Below are 16,749 nucleotides of genomic sequence, written 5' to 3' on the forward strand. Positions count from 1 at the left end.
CTGCCTTCGCCACTGGCGACCGCGGCGTCAGAAGGGGACGCTCAGACGGCTCGTACCCCGCGCAGGACGCGCGCAGGCTCCAAGAGCGGCACCGGTTCTGACGGCAATGAAGGATGCCAGCCTCCCGCCCCGGGTCTGCGCGTCTCTCCCGCGGCACCGCCGGGCCCAGCGCTGACACAACCCGCGGGCAGAGACCCCGCGGGGCTGCAGCACCCCCTTGGCCTGCGCTTCCATTCCCTACAGCGGGCGCCGGGCGGGCCCTCTGATCACAGCGGGCAGCCACTGCCACCGACTCGGGCAGCCCTGCGGGGGACTCCGAAGCCCGTACGAGGAAGGCTCGACTGCGGGGGGTCAGCCGGCGCCCGACGCGGCCGCCGCCCCGGCGCTGTGCGGAGGCGGGCGCGGCCGTCGGTCCTGCCCGTCCCTCCCCGGGCGCGAGGCGCGGCCGTCGGTCCTGCCCCGCCGGGCGCGAGGCGCGGCTGCGGGTCGTTCCGCCCCCCCCGGCGCGGCTGTGCCCGAGAGCGGCGCGGCGGCCGGAGGAGAAGCGGCGGCGGCGGCGGGATGCTGCCCGCGCTCTGCACCGCGCTGGCGGGGCTGCTGCTCCTGCCGCTGCTGCTGCGCTGCGCCTGCCCCTACTTCTTCCAAGACCTGCGCTTCGCCCTCGCGATGGCGCGGATAGCGCGAAGGGTGCGGAGAGCCGGTGCCCGCCGGCCCGCCAGCACCCTCCTGGACGTCTTCGCGCGGCGGGCGCGGCGGACGCCGCACAAGCCGCTGCTGATCTTCGGCGACGAGGTCTCCACCTACGAGCAGGTGGAGCGGCGGAGCAGCCAGGCGGCGCGGGCGCTGCGGGACGCCGCGGGGCTGCGGGCGGGCGGCTGCCTGGCGCTCTTCATGGGCAACCGGCCCGCCTACGTCTGGGTCTGGCTGGGCTGCGCCAAGCTGGGCTGCGCCGTGGCGTGCCTCAACTCCAACATCAGGGCCGCGTCCCTGCTGCGCTGCTTCCAGAGCAGCGCGGCCACCGTGCTGCTGGCGGCCCCAGGTGAGGAAAGCACCGGCCCCGGTGGCGAGCGGAGCCGCGCGGAGCTTCTCGGTTGCCCCCCGCGGTGACGGGGCTCCTCGCCGGGCTCGTCGGTGCGCGGAGGTGGCGGCTGCCGAGGGCGAGCTGGAGCGGAGGGGCACCTGCTTCTGGTTGCGTCCCGTTCGCTGAAGGGGAGTTTGGGGATGCGAGGAGTTGCTTCAGACCAGATAAATGGAAAAAGTTTCCAAATAATTGGCACTGTGTTTTCATCTTCAGCTCAGGTACAAGGCGTACATTAAGCTCTGATCCCTTGTTAGCTATTTGATAAGGATAACACAGAAATGAAACAGCCCTCAATCATGAACAACAGGATTAATTCGCAGTTATGGTTCACACAAATGTCCAAGTTAGAAATAAAAAAGGTAACGCAGAAGAACCCTCGTGCTGCAGCTGGACAGTGACTTAGACACATGGAGGAGGTCGCAGTCTACGTAAAAGCTTTTTGTCAGGTTTCAGTTCAAAGAAAAAGGCAGGAAGCCATGTAGACAAACCATATTCCTTTTCCATAGAAGCGACTTTGACATATTAGTATGTTTTAAATTGAGAGCTGCATTCCGTTCCACAGAGAGCAGAGACCTAATTTCATGTCCTTTATATATATTTGTATGCCTATGCATACATACAGTATGAATGACTGATTGTACGGGAAGTCAAAGATGCTCTTTATCTGCCTAGACTTAACAATTTAACAATTTCTACATGAATATATACTCTGTTTCAGCTTAGATAGTTGAACTCATTCGTCTATTGTATGTAACTGAATTATTTTATATGCCCCAAAACTTTAGGAGTTCAAATGAAATTTTCTCCTTTTGTGATGAATTTCTGCCTCACTGAGAATAAATCCAGTGCAATCTCTGAACTTTCAAAATTAATCAGTATTTGAGTTACTAGCATATGTGGGAAAAGCTATTGTGTAGAATAGGAAATGTCTTTTTCCTCCTCCTATAACATACTTGCCTCAAATTTTCTCAAAAGCCTTGAGCTCTAAGAAAAAAAAAATGAAAGAAATCAATTAAGCCTTATAAAAACTTACTGCATGCCTGATTCCACTAGTGATTGCTGGACACTAGGAGAGGAAAGAAGTCTAGGTCTTTTCTTCTGGACCGTGATTCTGTCTGTCCTTATTAAGTTTCATTCTTTATCTTGCTACTTCATGCAGAAGATGAATATTGTCTCATCAGAACTTACCACCACATGAGATCCTGTCTGTGTGATTGTGCAGATAAGTTTCTGAAAAGAAATATGCTGAATTCATTAATACAGTTTATATGTCATTAAAGTTACTTACACCTACAACAAAACACGGATTTCAAAGTTTATTGGAGGCTCATTTATCTCTAAGGTGCCAGCTCATTAGATACTTGCATAGAAGGCCTTATTTTATCTCCTTCATGCCTGATAGTGTCTAAGGAGCAGAACTCTCCTCCCACCCAGCTTTACTCTTTGTGCAGTCCAGTGTGAGAGCATAGGTGGAACAGAGGAAGACAGGCCAGGCTGTGCTAATAATATTTTGAAGTTTCCTCACCTGTTCACTAAAAGAAGCCTTCATTAGATTTTTGTGACTAGCTCGGTGGCTAAAGGGTGCCCACAGTAATCTCAGGATGTTTGTTGGACCAGAGTTACAGCACAAGTACAGAATTGTTTGATGGGGAATTCCAGAGTCTGCCAGACTTGAAAAGCTAATGCTTTTATTAAAGTTACTGCTTTTATGCAATTGAGACAAACTTTTGATGTGGATCTTGGCTTTAGCTAGAGTGGAGACATAATTTCCAGTAACAGATTTAGTTTTCAGCATTGCATTACCTCAGAGATTTGTTGACTTAATAGTATTTAATTTATTATTTGCTTTAAAACAGAAGTGGCAAAAAAACCTTATATGTTATGGAAAGTTTTATATTATGATGTTTTAGTGAAATTGATGTTGAGGATTAATTTTAAATCCTGTGGATTATCTATTCAAGTAAAAGTGTCTGTGAGCTGGAAGGCTTTTAGTCTGGATTCCTAAAGAAACAAGGTATATACAGTTGCACCAGCTGTCTGGTCATCTTCACTTCGTTCTGTTATCCATCTTCTTAAAGGAATAAAAGTCTCGGGGACAACTGCATTCTTTCCAATTTGGTTGAAACTGGCAGTGAGTGGAGGAGAGACCTGCATTACTGCTTCAATAAGAGAAAGGCAGACAGGCCGCGATCATGCAAGGAGTGAGCCTACTCATTGCACATAAGTGAAGTGGTGGGTCTTGTTGGTTGGAGATACCAGAGGGAATATGAGGAGAACTGAGATTAATCAAGACGCGTAGGAGACAGGCAGAGGGAGAGACAGAAGACAACTATCTAAGAGTCCAGGCTTAAGTAGTACCACTACTTACTAAGTCACTCTTCATTCTGCTCTCCAGTGTTTCTTCCATTTATGTTAGAACTTGAGAAAGATGACCTTCATCTTTACGCATAAAACATAGTGGTGATTTAAGCAGCACCAAGCTTTGTGTGGGTACTTGCCAGGTGAGGCATCCCCCCATGGTAGAGAGGGAGTAGCAACGTGGAGCTGGTGATGCCAGGTGTACGCTCCCTGAGAGTCCTGCAGGGTCTGCAGACAGGGGGAAGTGTGCCTGGACTGGTCCTCTGCAGTTCTGTTCCTGCTGCAGAAAATCAGATCGAATCAAATCACTCCCAGTTCTGTGGGGAGACACTGTTCCTCTTCAGTCCTTTTTGATGGATTCTGAAGTAACTTGAACATGAGTTTCTCCAAGAGCAGCTAAACATGAAAGCTGCTGAGCCAAAGTTGATGTGCCAATAGTACTGTTCACAGAATAATACAGAATTTTTTTATAATACTTTTTTCTCTTCTTTTTAAGAACTGAAGGAATCTGTTGAAGAAATACTGCCATTCTTGAAGAAAGAAAATGTTAAAGTTTATTATTTAAGCAAGAATTCTGCTACAGAAGGAGTTGAGAGCTTTCTTGATAAAGTAGATGCTGCTTCAGATGAGCCTACTCCATTGTCTTGGAGAGCGGATATAACCTTTAAAACTCCTGCCATGTACATTTATACTTCTGGAACTACAGGTAATGTAAATTCACAAAAACTCCATGGAAGGTCACGCATTCCCCCCGACATTGTGATTTTTTAGTAAGGAAAGAAAATCTGTTACTTCACGTTAATTCCTACTCTCATTTAGTCCCCCTCAGGATGAAAATCGTATATCTGTATCTAAAACCAAAAAGCACATAGATCATAGGCTGACTTAAGCACTAAATCTAGCGGGAGGGACTGAAGCAAAAGCCAGATACAAGCTTTATGCCAGTAAGATCTCTAGACATCTGCTATCTCTTATCCCTGGAGTCACTGCTGGCCGACGTACGTGTCTTGGCACCCACTTTATATCAGTATGTTTGGATCATGAACTCTTAAATGCTGGCCATTGAGTTTTTGGGTGTCAGGGTATCAAAAATAGTGAGAGCAGCACAAAATACAACTAGTCATGGCCACTGTGCAAAACTGCAGCTAGTATAGGAGCAGCAACTTGCTCTACATAAAGGCAGCCAGCGTTAAGAGCACTTAGCCACAGCAGAAACCGAGTGACAAGGATGAAGAAGCCTGAAGGCACTCAAATGTATAGCTTCATTAGGAAGAGCAGGGTATGCCTCCACGCAAGCTCAGTCTTTGAGCCTCATAGGGCAGGAACTCCCCTGGAAGGGAGGAAGTAAAAATTTGAATCCTATTTGGGCTGCAGAAGGCAAATAACTCGGGCGTCCTTCATCCTTGTTAGGGGCTGTAACATCTCTGTTCTTACAGAATAGGCAAGCACTACCATCATTTTGTCTTATAGCATCTGTTTCAGCGTAATCAGTTCAACTGTATCTGATGGGAAACCAAGAAGAGATTTTGTAGTATGAATTCCAATTTGATCTAGGCTGATTCAGAGCTGCCAGGAGATACCTAATTCCAGGAGAGATGCAAGTTCTAGCCTCTGTTTTAGCAGTTCCATTCCCTTTGCTCAGCATGCTAGATTCTCCAGATCCCATTTCCTCATTCATTAGGTACTTGTTATTCCTATGTACCATAGTATTGGGGAATTTAGGCACTTAACAGGGGGTAATCACCTAGAGGTTACATGTGGGAAGAGATATCCTCACTAGGGCTAAATGCCAGTATGTTGCATAGACACAAGCTGTGTATCTCCCTGGACTCTGGAACTATCACTTGCATCAGTGAACGAGAGAAGATTTCTTCTAAAGCCCTTGTGAAACCGACTGGTCTTACTATGTTTATTGTTCAAGTGAGGTTACACACTTTTTTGCTTGACTTTAAACAGGTCTTCCCAAAGCTGCAACGATTAATCATGAACGCATAATGCTAGCTTGTGGTTTGTTTGACGCTGGCAATGTCACCTCAGAAGATATTGTGTATACTGCTCTACCACTCTATCATAGCTCTGCCCTCCTCATTGGAGTCCATGGATGTATCACGAAAGGTACCGTGTGTATGAATGTAGTATGAACGAACGTGTTACTGTGCCGAATTCATGCGCAGGTACAGTAAGCCTTTCCCTAGCTACCAGACTTCGAGACTAAATACTTGGTTATACATCTCTGTTACCAGCAACTGTTAAGTCAAGAGACATTCTCATTTCTCTGTTGTCTTCATATGACTCACACAGATCTTCACCCTGGACAAATTTTATTTCATCACCTGGACAAACAGGATGTATCCTATCTTACATGACAGGTCTTTGCATAGTTTTAGGGTAAATCAGTACAGAGTTTCATCCACAAAACCAGCCTTTAACTTCTGATGAATAGAGGTTAAACCAATTATTCAGCATGGATTGTATTTCAATACGTTTTAGGAAGAGTTGCTTCCAAAAGCTATATGACCCTAATTCTACAAGTTTTCTACAACATTGTGCTAAGAAATTCTATACGGCCTTATGATATAATAAGAATTGTTCTTTCTGTTATTTGTTTTCCTTCTTTCTACACAGGTGCAACTGTTGTTTTGCGTGACAGATTTTCAGCAAGCCAGTTCTGGGATGATTGCAGAAAATATAATGTAACTGTGATACAGTATATTGGGGAAGTGCTTCGGTATCTATGCAGTGTGCCACAGGTAACATTAATTGCCTTTCTTTTTTAGCTAATTAAATTATTGGGAATATTTGTTATATTATGCTTAAAATCCAACCGTAAGGGGAGGGGGAAAGAAAGCCCAACAAAAACCTTCCCTCCCAAGGTCTGTAATCTCTTTGCATCCTAACATTAACTTTTTTAAAGAAAAAAAAAAAAAAGGAGCTTTTGGCTTGAATTAATCATCCTTTTGAATAGCAGAACAATGGCAATCCATTAATTGACATTCTGTTAAAGAGGGCAGAAAAAACACTTACCTTATATGAGCACTCCAGCTGCAAACGAAAAATGAGAAGTTCTGAAGGAACTGGTGGACCTGTGTTTTGAGCAATGTGAGTTTTGGAGTTTTTGTAGCTAAAATGTCCTAACCCAAGGTAGTCAGGTGATCCCCAGGTGAAAGCGTTAATATGATTATTTAAAGAACGCCCCCTTTGAAGATGCCCTTAACATCCTGTCTTCATAGCCACTTTCCTGCTGAGATCCCTGCAATCATATTAGTTAATCCTTAATTTCAAAACTGTGTTTGCATAAAATGACTTTCACAGAGGTAGGTCTAGTGAATTGCAGTTAGAATTTAGTAATAACAAAGGTGTTATCAGTCTTCCTAGCACCATTTGATAAGCCAGAACAGAGAATCAGGTCCATGGTTTCTTTGTAATTTACGTATGTGTGCAAAATATCAAAAAGACAGAGGTTTCATTCTGATGTCAGTTACAGAGATATGAAAGAACTTCACTGGAAATCAGTAGGATTCCTCAGGAATGAGGTATCTAAGCAAGATTCTGCTGTGTTTTGTATTATTTCTTCATGAGTTGTTAGTACAAAATGAGCAGTTAATAAAATAAAGTTTTATAATAATCAGAAGGCTTGGCCTCTGGATTGGGCCAGTTTTAAAAGTGTGGGTGGAGGAGATTTAAACTGAGTTAAAGAAAAACTGGGCACTTGAAACATATAGTTAAAGGTGGTGATAAGTTACACGTCAGTCCTGCAGTTCATGGAAGATCCCAATTAGCAAAGTACTCATAATTCGACAATACTCAACTAGTATAAATAAAATAGGGGAAAAAGTGAAAAACTAGATTATCTCCTTTCATACAGAATGTTGTTGGTTTTTTTTTGAAAATAAGCTTAAAGAATGAGCTAATAACTCATTTTTGATAGAGTTGTGTTTCTTGATAGCATGCATGCACGCACAAATGTAACTGAGTCACAAGGCATACTCCATAACTTCCTGAATTCAGACGGTATCGGAGGTGTGTACAGTTGCCAGCCAAGTATAAATTAGTTCCCAAATGGGGTGAGTTTGGTAATGTTAGCCACACAGAGGCGTTTAGCTTAACCATAAAAGTAACCTGATAATCAAAAATAACATGAACAGCTGAGCCTGAAGCCCACTGAAGCCCAGCTGAGTAGTATTTGAGGCTCTTACAGATTACTCGTTATTGGTGGCTGCTTGTCTACAAAGGTCAGATTTTAAGATAGACACAGATAGCTTAGCTTTCATTATTTAATGTAAGGATTTTTGTTTACTTAGTGTGTAGAACTCAACACCAGTGGAGAAAACATCTTTGCATAAGCAAGGTTTATAAGCTGATCCCATGTACCCATATGCATGTTACTTTGAGTGCACAAGTCTCCCAGAAAGATGGGATTAACATTTTAAGAATGCAAGAACTTGACCAAATGGATGTTATTACTTAAACTGTCATAGTGCCAAGAGGGCTTGGCCTGTTATTGCAGCTGTAACAGGGTGACAGTCTTTTCCATGAAGAACTCACAGTATAAGCAAGATCCGCATTGATGTAGGGTGTCAGCTCTCTTACCTAATGCCATTTCATTACTGAACTTCCTTATTGCACTAGTAACTTTTATCTGTGATACCGTTTCTTTCCTTTACGTATCCACAGAAGAAAAAAAACTCAGCATGTGTCACAGTTTTCTTTCTGATTGTATTTCCAGCTAACTTTACATAGTCATTTCAGAACAAATGAACAGTCCAAGTATTACAGAAATCACCTTAAGGGTGAATCGTTAAGTCCTTCTTTCCTCCTTTCATGAACTGTGACTAATTAATGGCTAAATAACAAATTTTCTTTATCCACCTCAGCAAATGGGGAAGAAAGATTGAAAATACAGACTTAAGAACAACAAAAGATGAGGGACAGTGTGGAGCCAAGCAGCACCCTGTCCCCACTGAATAATTTCAAAATAAAATGTTTTAAGCTCAGATGTATAAATGCCTAATCAAGTGGAGTCTCTCTCCTGAGAGACTAAGGTGTTGTGTACGGTGTTGTAGAGCATCTACAACAACAAAGATTTTATAAAAAGTGAACATCAGGTCATTTAGACACTGCAGAAATTCAGCAGATTTAATTGTTCTATTTTAAGCTTGATATTGTGCTAACATGCTAATGGCAGATCTCTCTCAATAGTACAGAGAGGACTATATATTAAAATATTTATTCTTTAGATTAAATTTAAACATCCATTTCTAGACTATTCTGCAGAAAAGCAGTAATAATCCAGAAGTAATATGACTGAAGTCCAAAATAAAATTAAAGTTTTACAGTATTTTAAAATTGCAGCCATTTTATTGTGGCATTTTTTTGTCTTTTCTGGGAATACACTATAAGACCCATCCATGTTTGTCTTAATGGCCAGATTTCTCTCTTGACTTGCTCCTTGAAAGAGCATTTTGCAGTTGCAGTGTTCTGTACTTATCTTCTGCTTCTACCGTCTACTGCATTGCCCTCTGCATTGTATTTCCTGAAAGACATAGACTCAGCATTCTTATTCTGCACAAATACACATTCCAGTCTGTTGCTGATAGAATAGTTTTATTCTATTCTAAAGTATTCCAAGTTAAGAAGCCAATATATATTTAAAAAGATTCTTCATGCCTTAAAATACTATTAAATTATGTAATAAAAGAAATGGAGGAAAAGGCAGGGAGAGGGACAAAAGAGCCTTTCCATATTTTGCTAAAATTCTCTCCGGCTATTATTACTAATTAGCACATTAGATATGTTTATGAATTACAAGTTTCTGACCCAGTTCAGTACTTCTTATTGTTGGGGATAAACATAAACACCTAAGAGAAGGCATAAATGGACTGCCATCCTCACTGTGTGTTCATCGCTTTACTGTGCGTAAACAGAAAATTCTAACATCGCTATTAAAAGTGATATGAAATGTGGTAACAGAATTTTTAGCAGGCTCAATCCTGCACGTACAATCACAGAAGGGATTTCTTTTCCACCCAAACACCATTTTAAATCCTGCAAACATTTTGCTGAATTCAGGGTAAATTACACTCCTCTGCAGATAGTCAGGACAAGGCTTACAAATAAAATAGTTTAACATGGTGCCTGAGTTTCATTCTGGCTTTCTGTGTAGAATTATTTGTTCCTGTCTTCATCCAAAACAACTTAACTTTTAACTACAGTTAGATATATAGCCCAACTTGCTCAGTAATTTCTTTTCCATATCAAAATCCTAAGCTTAATTGTAACGATGTTTGGAAATATTTTGCTTCAGAATGAGCTCAATACTTTTAGACTAAAGTTTCTCTCAGAGTTTTCCAGAAGTAGAAGCTTTCACTCAGCAGAAATGTGACCTCATGACTGCGCCTTGTTTCTAGAGACACAATGATCAGGATCACAAAGTCAGACTTGCTATAGGAAATGGAATAAGGGCTGATGTTTGGAGGGAATTTATCCGAAGATTTGGAAATATTAACGTTTTGGAGTTTTATGCATCAACTGAAGGAAACATTTCTTTTGTTAATTACACTGGAAAAATTGGTGCAGTGGGAAGAGTAAACTGCCTGCAGAAGGTAAGAATAACAACAAAACCTGGTATTTTGTCCTTCTTGGTGAAACTTGGTATATTGCCAAGGGCATATACCAGGCCATTTGTATGGAACACAGGGCTCAGTTATGAATTTGTTCAGGGTGAAGATTCTCCCAAGTACGGTGTGTAGCTGCCCATGCTAGGTATCACAGATACCACTCGCTAGTTCAGGCAAAAGGACATTTAGACTCAGCACAGCCAGTTGAAATGTGATGAATCTGGCTCCTGTTAAATAGAAAGCTGACTATGTAGAATAATTCTGGAAATATTTTTCAAAGATTGAATATTCATGTGTGTATACATTTTGCAAATTTTCACTAGAAAATCTTACGCTATGAACTGATTAAATATGACGTAGAGAAAGATGAACCGGTCCGAGATGAAAATGGATACTGCATAAGGGTTCCCAAAGGTAAAAATTTAACTCCTTTAAAAAATTTCAGAAAGCTATTTACTTTTTAAAATCCTCTCTCTTTGCATCACTTCTATCTGGAAAGATGCTAAGAATTGCCATTGAGTAACCCAGATTTTTAAATACAAGTTAGAAAATATGTACCAAATCACATACTATTGTAATACAGCTTCACAGTCATTACTGCAACGGAGGACAGAAACGCTCGCCTTCTGTGTGATTCGGAAATAGGTGGTCTGGGTAGCAACTGTGTTAAATTCTCATTGCTGAGGAATACACCAGTTATGTTAAGAGTGTCTGCCCCATAGGCATACTTTCCTATGCCAACTCTCCCTATGCGGTCTCTTCAGTCAGGATGAGGAGGGATGTGCACACATATATTCCATATTTATATAAATGCACCTAATGTTTAAGTTGCTGAACTGCAGAGATGTGGAAAATATATGCAATGTAAGAGAGAAACCCACGAGAAAATGTAAAATCCCAGGTTTGATGGGGACAGACTGTAATTTATTTTGTATAGAGATAAAATTCACTCCAGTGAAATCCACGCAAAGCTCTATACAATGTGGGGTTGAGTTTCAATTTACATAAACATATAGGTGTTCCTGCCCCCTTCATAAATTATGCCAGCTCTAGCACATGAAAGACTAAAGAAAATACTAAGCAGCCTTTTGGTCTGTTTTGCATTCAAAGTAAGCAAGCCGAACCCTGATATTTGGTTCCTAAATCAAATTGAATTTTTTGGTTGAGGAGTAAGGCTGCCCCATGCCAACTGAAGTAGCCTGTACCAATGGTCACCTTCTAAAGACATGTCTGATGCCATGTGTAGGTTTCCGTTGTAAACACAGCTCCTATTGAGTCACCTGTTTTAAAGTGAGGTTTATGAAGCTGTCTAGACAAACCGGGCAACTCTTTTCCACTTACCAGACAAAACCTCAGAGATTCTGTTCTGCTGCATTAATACAAGCAGGTGATAAATTCTATTATCTACTCTCATTTTTGAGCGCTAGTGAAACTCAATCTATACCCTCACAACTGATTTTAAAAGATGATGATTATGACAAAATTCGGAAGTAATTCTGTAACATCTGCAAACTTCACCGATGTAATGAAAATTGGTTATTTTTGGCAATGTACACTGTGCTTTTTAAAGAAATGTTTTTCTTCTTCATAGGTAAACCTGGACTACTGATCTGCAAAATCACCCAATATGCACCATTTAGTGGCTATGCAGGAGCAAAACAGCAAACAGAGAAGAAGCAATTAAGAAATGTCTTCCAAAAAGGGGATTTATATTTTAATAGTGGTGACCTTTTAGTGATCGACAATAATAACTTCATTTATTTCCATGATCGAACTGGAGACACATTCCGGTTAGTTTATTTGTTTAAATGCTTGTCACAAGAGAAAATTCTAACTCGTTCTTAGGTTTGAATTCATATCCAGTATTTCCTACTGATTGATGAAGAGGAATTTCTCTGACTTCAGTCTGAAAAAGAGAGGACTGGAAGTCACGTCCACGGTTGTATTTTATCAGGTGTGTCCATGGCTACACACAGAGCCCACGAGAGGTTCAGTTTAGGGCGGTGAATGAATGCAATTTTGAACAGCCAGAAACCAGTCACATTCACAGAACAAAACCATTGCGGCTTCACGTTCACTGTACTTAAACTCAGAAAGCATAGAGCCTAGGATGAAATCTAAGGTAAGTAATAATTTGGGGTTATGTTTGTTTAGAGCCATTTTAAGCCTGAGTAAACTAAATGTGTTAAAGTTGTCTGAGATCTGAATAATCTGGGATGCATTGTTGACCTTTGCAGCATGTTTTTCTCTACTTTTGATAACAAATTTCTTGTTCTAGTGCAGAAGTGCTTTTTGATCTCAAGCTCAGTGCTCAGCCCATTGCAAAGTCAGACATTAAAATACTCAAGATCACTGTGTAATGCACATAGAAATCATGACTTCTGTCGACTGCCTATTTTCCAGGTGGAAAGGGGAAAACGTTTCTACAACGGAAGTTGCAGATGTTTTAGGACTAATTGACTGTGTTCAAGAAGTTATTGTATATGGAGTATCTGTTCCAGGTATGAGTGAAATACTTGAAGTATTTCAACAAAAGAATTTTTAAATACATTAACAAAATGTCAGTATACTGAACTGCAGAGTATAGATAGTTCTACTTCAGCTTATTTTTCATAAGCTACATTTGATTCATTCCATCATTTAAATGTATGCAACATTAATTAGCTAAAAAACCATACCCAAAGCTTGTATTAATGACAAGAATACTAACAGCAGAATGGAAGAACATTGGAGATTAAGTATCTTGGATATAAATAGTGTTGTGTCTTTTACAGGAATATAGCTCTGCAATTACTGTACAGTGGGACAAACAAAATAGACTTGAATTTCTAGAACAAGAACATCACTTAAGAAATTGATTCCTCCCTTTTTCACCCTTCTTTAAGAATCTGAAGGAATGCAAGAAGTTCTGAGATGTTTTCTGCCTTTTTTCTACTCTTCAAAAATCTGTGAAATCCTTGAACTTTTTTCCTTGAAACTCTGTAAGTGCTTATGGCAGCTTTTTTTTTTTCTTTTAAATTTGAGAGGCACTGCTGCTAAAGGCAAATTCCCAGATATACTGGAAGACAAAAGAGGGAACAGATAGCTTTAATCTACTTTCTTGTCTCTCGTATTTTGGAGGTACCTTCCTGTCCATGTATCTCACTTACCCAAGATCCACAGGACTGCCATCTAGCTCCTCACTGCATTTAGGTTGTGATGGACAGATAAAATGAAACCCATTCTTACAGTGTAATATAGGGACCTGAAATCAAATAAACATGGTTAGATTTGATTGAAATCCTGAGTATTGCATTATGCAAGTGGTTTGGACTTGGTGGCGTAATATGTTGCATGCCCTTAGAGTAGTCTAAGGAGGAGGAGGAGGAGGAATTTTGGAGCCCCCAGTAACTAAGTTAACAGATATTAACAGGTGTAACAAATTATTAATTCATTAACAATGAATTAATAAAGTTAACAGGTATCACACTTTTCCAGAAAGGCTTCCAGACTATGGTATATCATAACATGGGTCACATCAATGACAATTTAGTATTTTGGAATTGAAAGACATGTTAGAGATGCCACTCTTCCTATGTCCACGATTTCCTTCCACCATTTATTCAACATGTGAGAGATTCTGTTAGTGTTATGACCCACTCGCTGTTTCCTCTACTAAAAGTGGAAGACATGAGAATAGAAATGCCCAGTGTTCTGACACTAGAATAACAAGGCTGTTAATAAATTAACATGACTTATTAGAATAGTGAATTTAATTCAAATAAATAAGCTTTTTATTAATCATGTATGTCTCTGCTACACCTATTGATCTAAAATTAAAGCCTCTCTCTTTAAATCACTCTTGTTTTCAGCTACTTTGTGGTAGGGATAAACACAGCTGCCCTAGGAGACATTTCAAAAGAAAGGTAACATGAATGGTCTAGAATTCTTTATGTATTTCTCAAATTACAGTCTAGGAGATGAGGAAGATATGCTCTTTTTCTCAATGCTCTTGTAAAACCACATAGAAGAGGTATTAATACCTAATTATGGAACAACTTTATGGGAAAAAAAAAATATTGTTCAAACCAGTTCTCACCTTACATTTGTGTAAGAACTGGGTGGATTGTGTTTTGGGTTTTTTTTTTTTCTGTTTTACATGGCACAGAAATATTTGTACTTGGGTAATGTAGCTGGGGATGATAGTATACATCACCTGAGAACTCATTAATTCAACACTCTAGACTTCGAATAAACAAATTGGAATGCCATGTGTCATCATACATGGTGTTAAAGGCAAACAGAAAACAGAAATAAGACTCAAAAGAAACTGAAGAACAATTCGTCTTAAATTAGCATATGCGTCTGCTCTGCTTCTCTTTAAGCATTAGATGCTACTTTCCATTTTCACTTCCTCCTGCACACAGTTCTGTGAAAGCGTTCATACGGTTCTAACGTAAAACTGTATATTACCTATTTCTTCTTGCATTACCTGTAATCCCTGGAACCAGAAGGAACCCCAAAAGGTTTGTATTTAAATGATATCCTATCCCTCAGCCACCAAAAGGGGAGGGAAGCCCTCTCAGATTGTAGTTAAACAAGTAAAAAATTTGAAGTACTTGGACTTTTGCAGCACCTAATCGTTCATATGGTAGTAAAGAATGGTAAACTGGGTCTTATTCCTTTCTGTCCTCCTTCTGCATGGATGAGCTTGTCAGTACAAGTACAAGCATATTTACCATGATTTATTGTAAAGTAAATTAACCCACACAGTTAAATGCTGCTGCAGGCAGACTTCTGTCTCAGAGTACTGAAACCTCATTTTCCAAAGTCTTTCCAAAGACTTTCAAAAGGATGATTTTCAAAACGTCTGCCATCCATAATTCTGATGCTAGGCTTTCAAAAGAGTTTGGCATCTAGCATGCTGAAGCCTTAAGAAAATCTAATGACTCAGATGTCTAAAGGAAAATATGTTAGTATGTTTTCTAAAGTAGCTTAGAAGGAAGAGTTCACTTAGAGGAAGAAAAAAAGAAAAAAAAAATGTTAGCCTGAAGTTCAGATTTTTGTATGAACTACAGTTATTTGCTGTCATTATTCCTTCAGGTTATGAAGGCAGAACAGGAATGGCATGTATTCGACTAAAGGAAAACTGTGAATTTAATGGAGAAAGTACTTACAGACATGTTAACACTCACCTTCCAAACTACGCAAGACCTCGTTTTATAAGGATTAAGGTAAAACAGTGTTCCTAAGCAGCTTTTGTGTGTCCATCTGCATTGTGTTTTCTCTCTTTTCTATGAGGACTATGGACTTCCTAGTTAGCAATTCTCAACAAGGTTTCTTTTGCCTCTCACTTGCTCCTGTCATTACGAATATGAAAGTAGAACTGCACCCAGATGTTTCATTTCAGCCTGAAAAAACAAGTTGCATGAGCTCCTACAGGATACCTGACACATTTTTACACGTAAAATCAGGAAGATCTTTTAATGGAAAATACATTTTCTGTTGGATTCTTTCAGCAGAGTAACACTGCTGTGTTCCCAGTTTAGTGAGGCTCCCTCTTCAGACTGTTCTGTGCAAAACAAAGATCCCAACACAAACAAAAAGCTTACAAGAGCTGTCTTTTTCAAGAGGCCTTAGATTTTTATCATACCAGTGAATAAACAGCCAAATTCTAAACTGAAGTTTAACTTGAATTAGGAAAACGTTGCAAGAATGTCACTCACTGTACTTCTTAAGTTACTTATTTTAAATAAACATTGCTTCTTGGAGAAAGGTCGTGTATTCACCGAGATGATTCAAGAGGACTAACACAGATACTAGCATGCCTAATTATTTAATCAAATTTTAAACTTTTGAGTTATACAAACAGAACAGTTGACCAGTCAAGGTAGGGGTTTGTCTTGCCGTCTCATGTAAAGTACAGTGAGTCTTGCCCAGTCTCTAACTGCCATTTTCTTTGCTCTTCTTTTCTGAGAAAAATTCTGTCGTATTTTGGTCTGAGAACATGATTAAATAATTTTCTGGATAAACCTCTTGATTCTCTCTCACTGAAAGCTGAAAACTAGTTGTTTGCCTGCCTCATTTAAATAGAATAGTAACATCAGCCTTTCAATAACGTTTCTGTGGCCCCAGCACTTCTTACATGCAGAGTAATTACTGGCCCACAAATTCCACAGTCCAGTTATTATCTGAATGCACATAGTTTAGACCTCTATTAATAAGCCTTTGACTTCTGTGCTGTATGGATTTTCTTTAAATATGATTCCCTTTAAATTTAGGAAAGCTGATCTAATTCCCACAATTGTATGCTGATATATATGTAATTTTGTTTTGTAGAGTGCCATTGAACTTACAGCAACTTTTAAATATCGTAAAGTACAACTAGTGGAGGAGGGGTTTAATCCAGCTGTCATCAAAGATCGCCTGTATTTCCTGGATGACAAAGAAAAGTTGTACGTACAAATGACCCAGGACATTTATAACTCAGTGAAAGAACATTACTTCAAATTGTGAGCATATGAAAAAAAAAAACCCAAAACTCTGTGTTTTATAATACTCAGGTTTTAAAGCATCTGTTATTCTAACCTTGCTAGGAAATCCGATCTATCAATACTAGCAAATATCAGTATCTGAAATAAATTGTGAATGTGAGATTGTTTTAATAAAGCAGAACTTCTCCAACTCTGCTTGTATCTCAGCCTGCCTTCTTCT

The 16,749-nt window shown here is 40.2% G+C and overlaps 1 protein-coding gene across 1 annotated transcript; it reads left to right on the top strand.

Moving 5' to 3' along the window:
- Nucleotides 1-561: 561 nt before the first annotated feature.
- Nucleotides 562-16,551, top strand: SLC27A2 (solute carrier family 27 member 2). The gene is made up of 10 exons (XM_086620214.1): nucleotides 562-1,039; nucleotides 3,936-4,145; nucleotides 5,396-5,554; nucleotides 6,065-6,189; nucleotides 9,847-10,041; nucleotides 10,380-10,470; nucleotides 11,648-11,846; nucleotides 12,460-12,557; nucleotides 15,139-15,269; nucleotides 16,375-16,551. The coding sequence occupies exons 1-10, from the start codon at nucleotides 562-564 to the stop codon at nucleotides 16,549-16,551; spliced, it is 1,863 nt and encodes a 620-aa protein (XP_086476340.1).
- The last annotated feature ends 198 nt before the right edge of the window (nucleotides 16,552-16,749 follow it).

Source organism: Tauraco erythrolophus, chromosome 14, assembly GCF_009769465.1.
Source record: "Tauraco erythrolophus isolate bTauEry1 chromosome 14, bTauEry1.pri, whole genome shotgun sequence".
Classification (NCBI taxonomy): Eukaryota; Metazoa; Chordata; class Aves; order Musophagiformes; family Musophagidae; genus Tauraco; species Tauraco erythrolophus.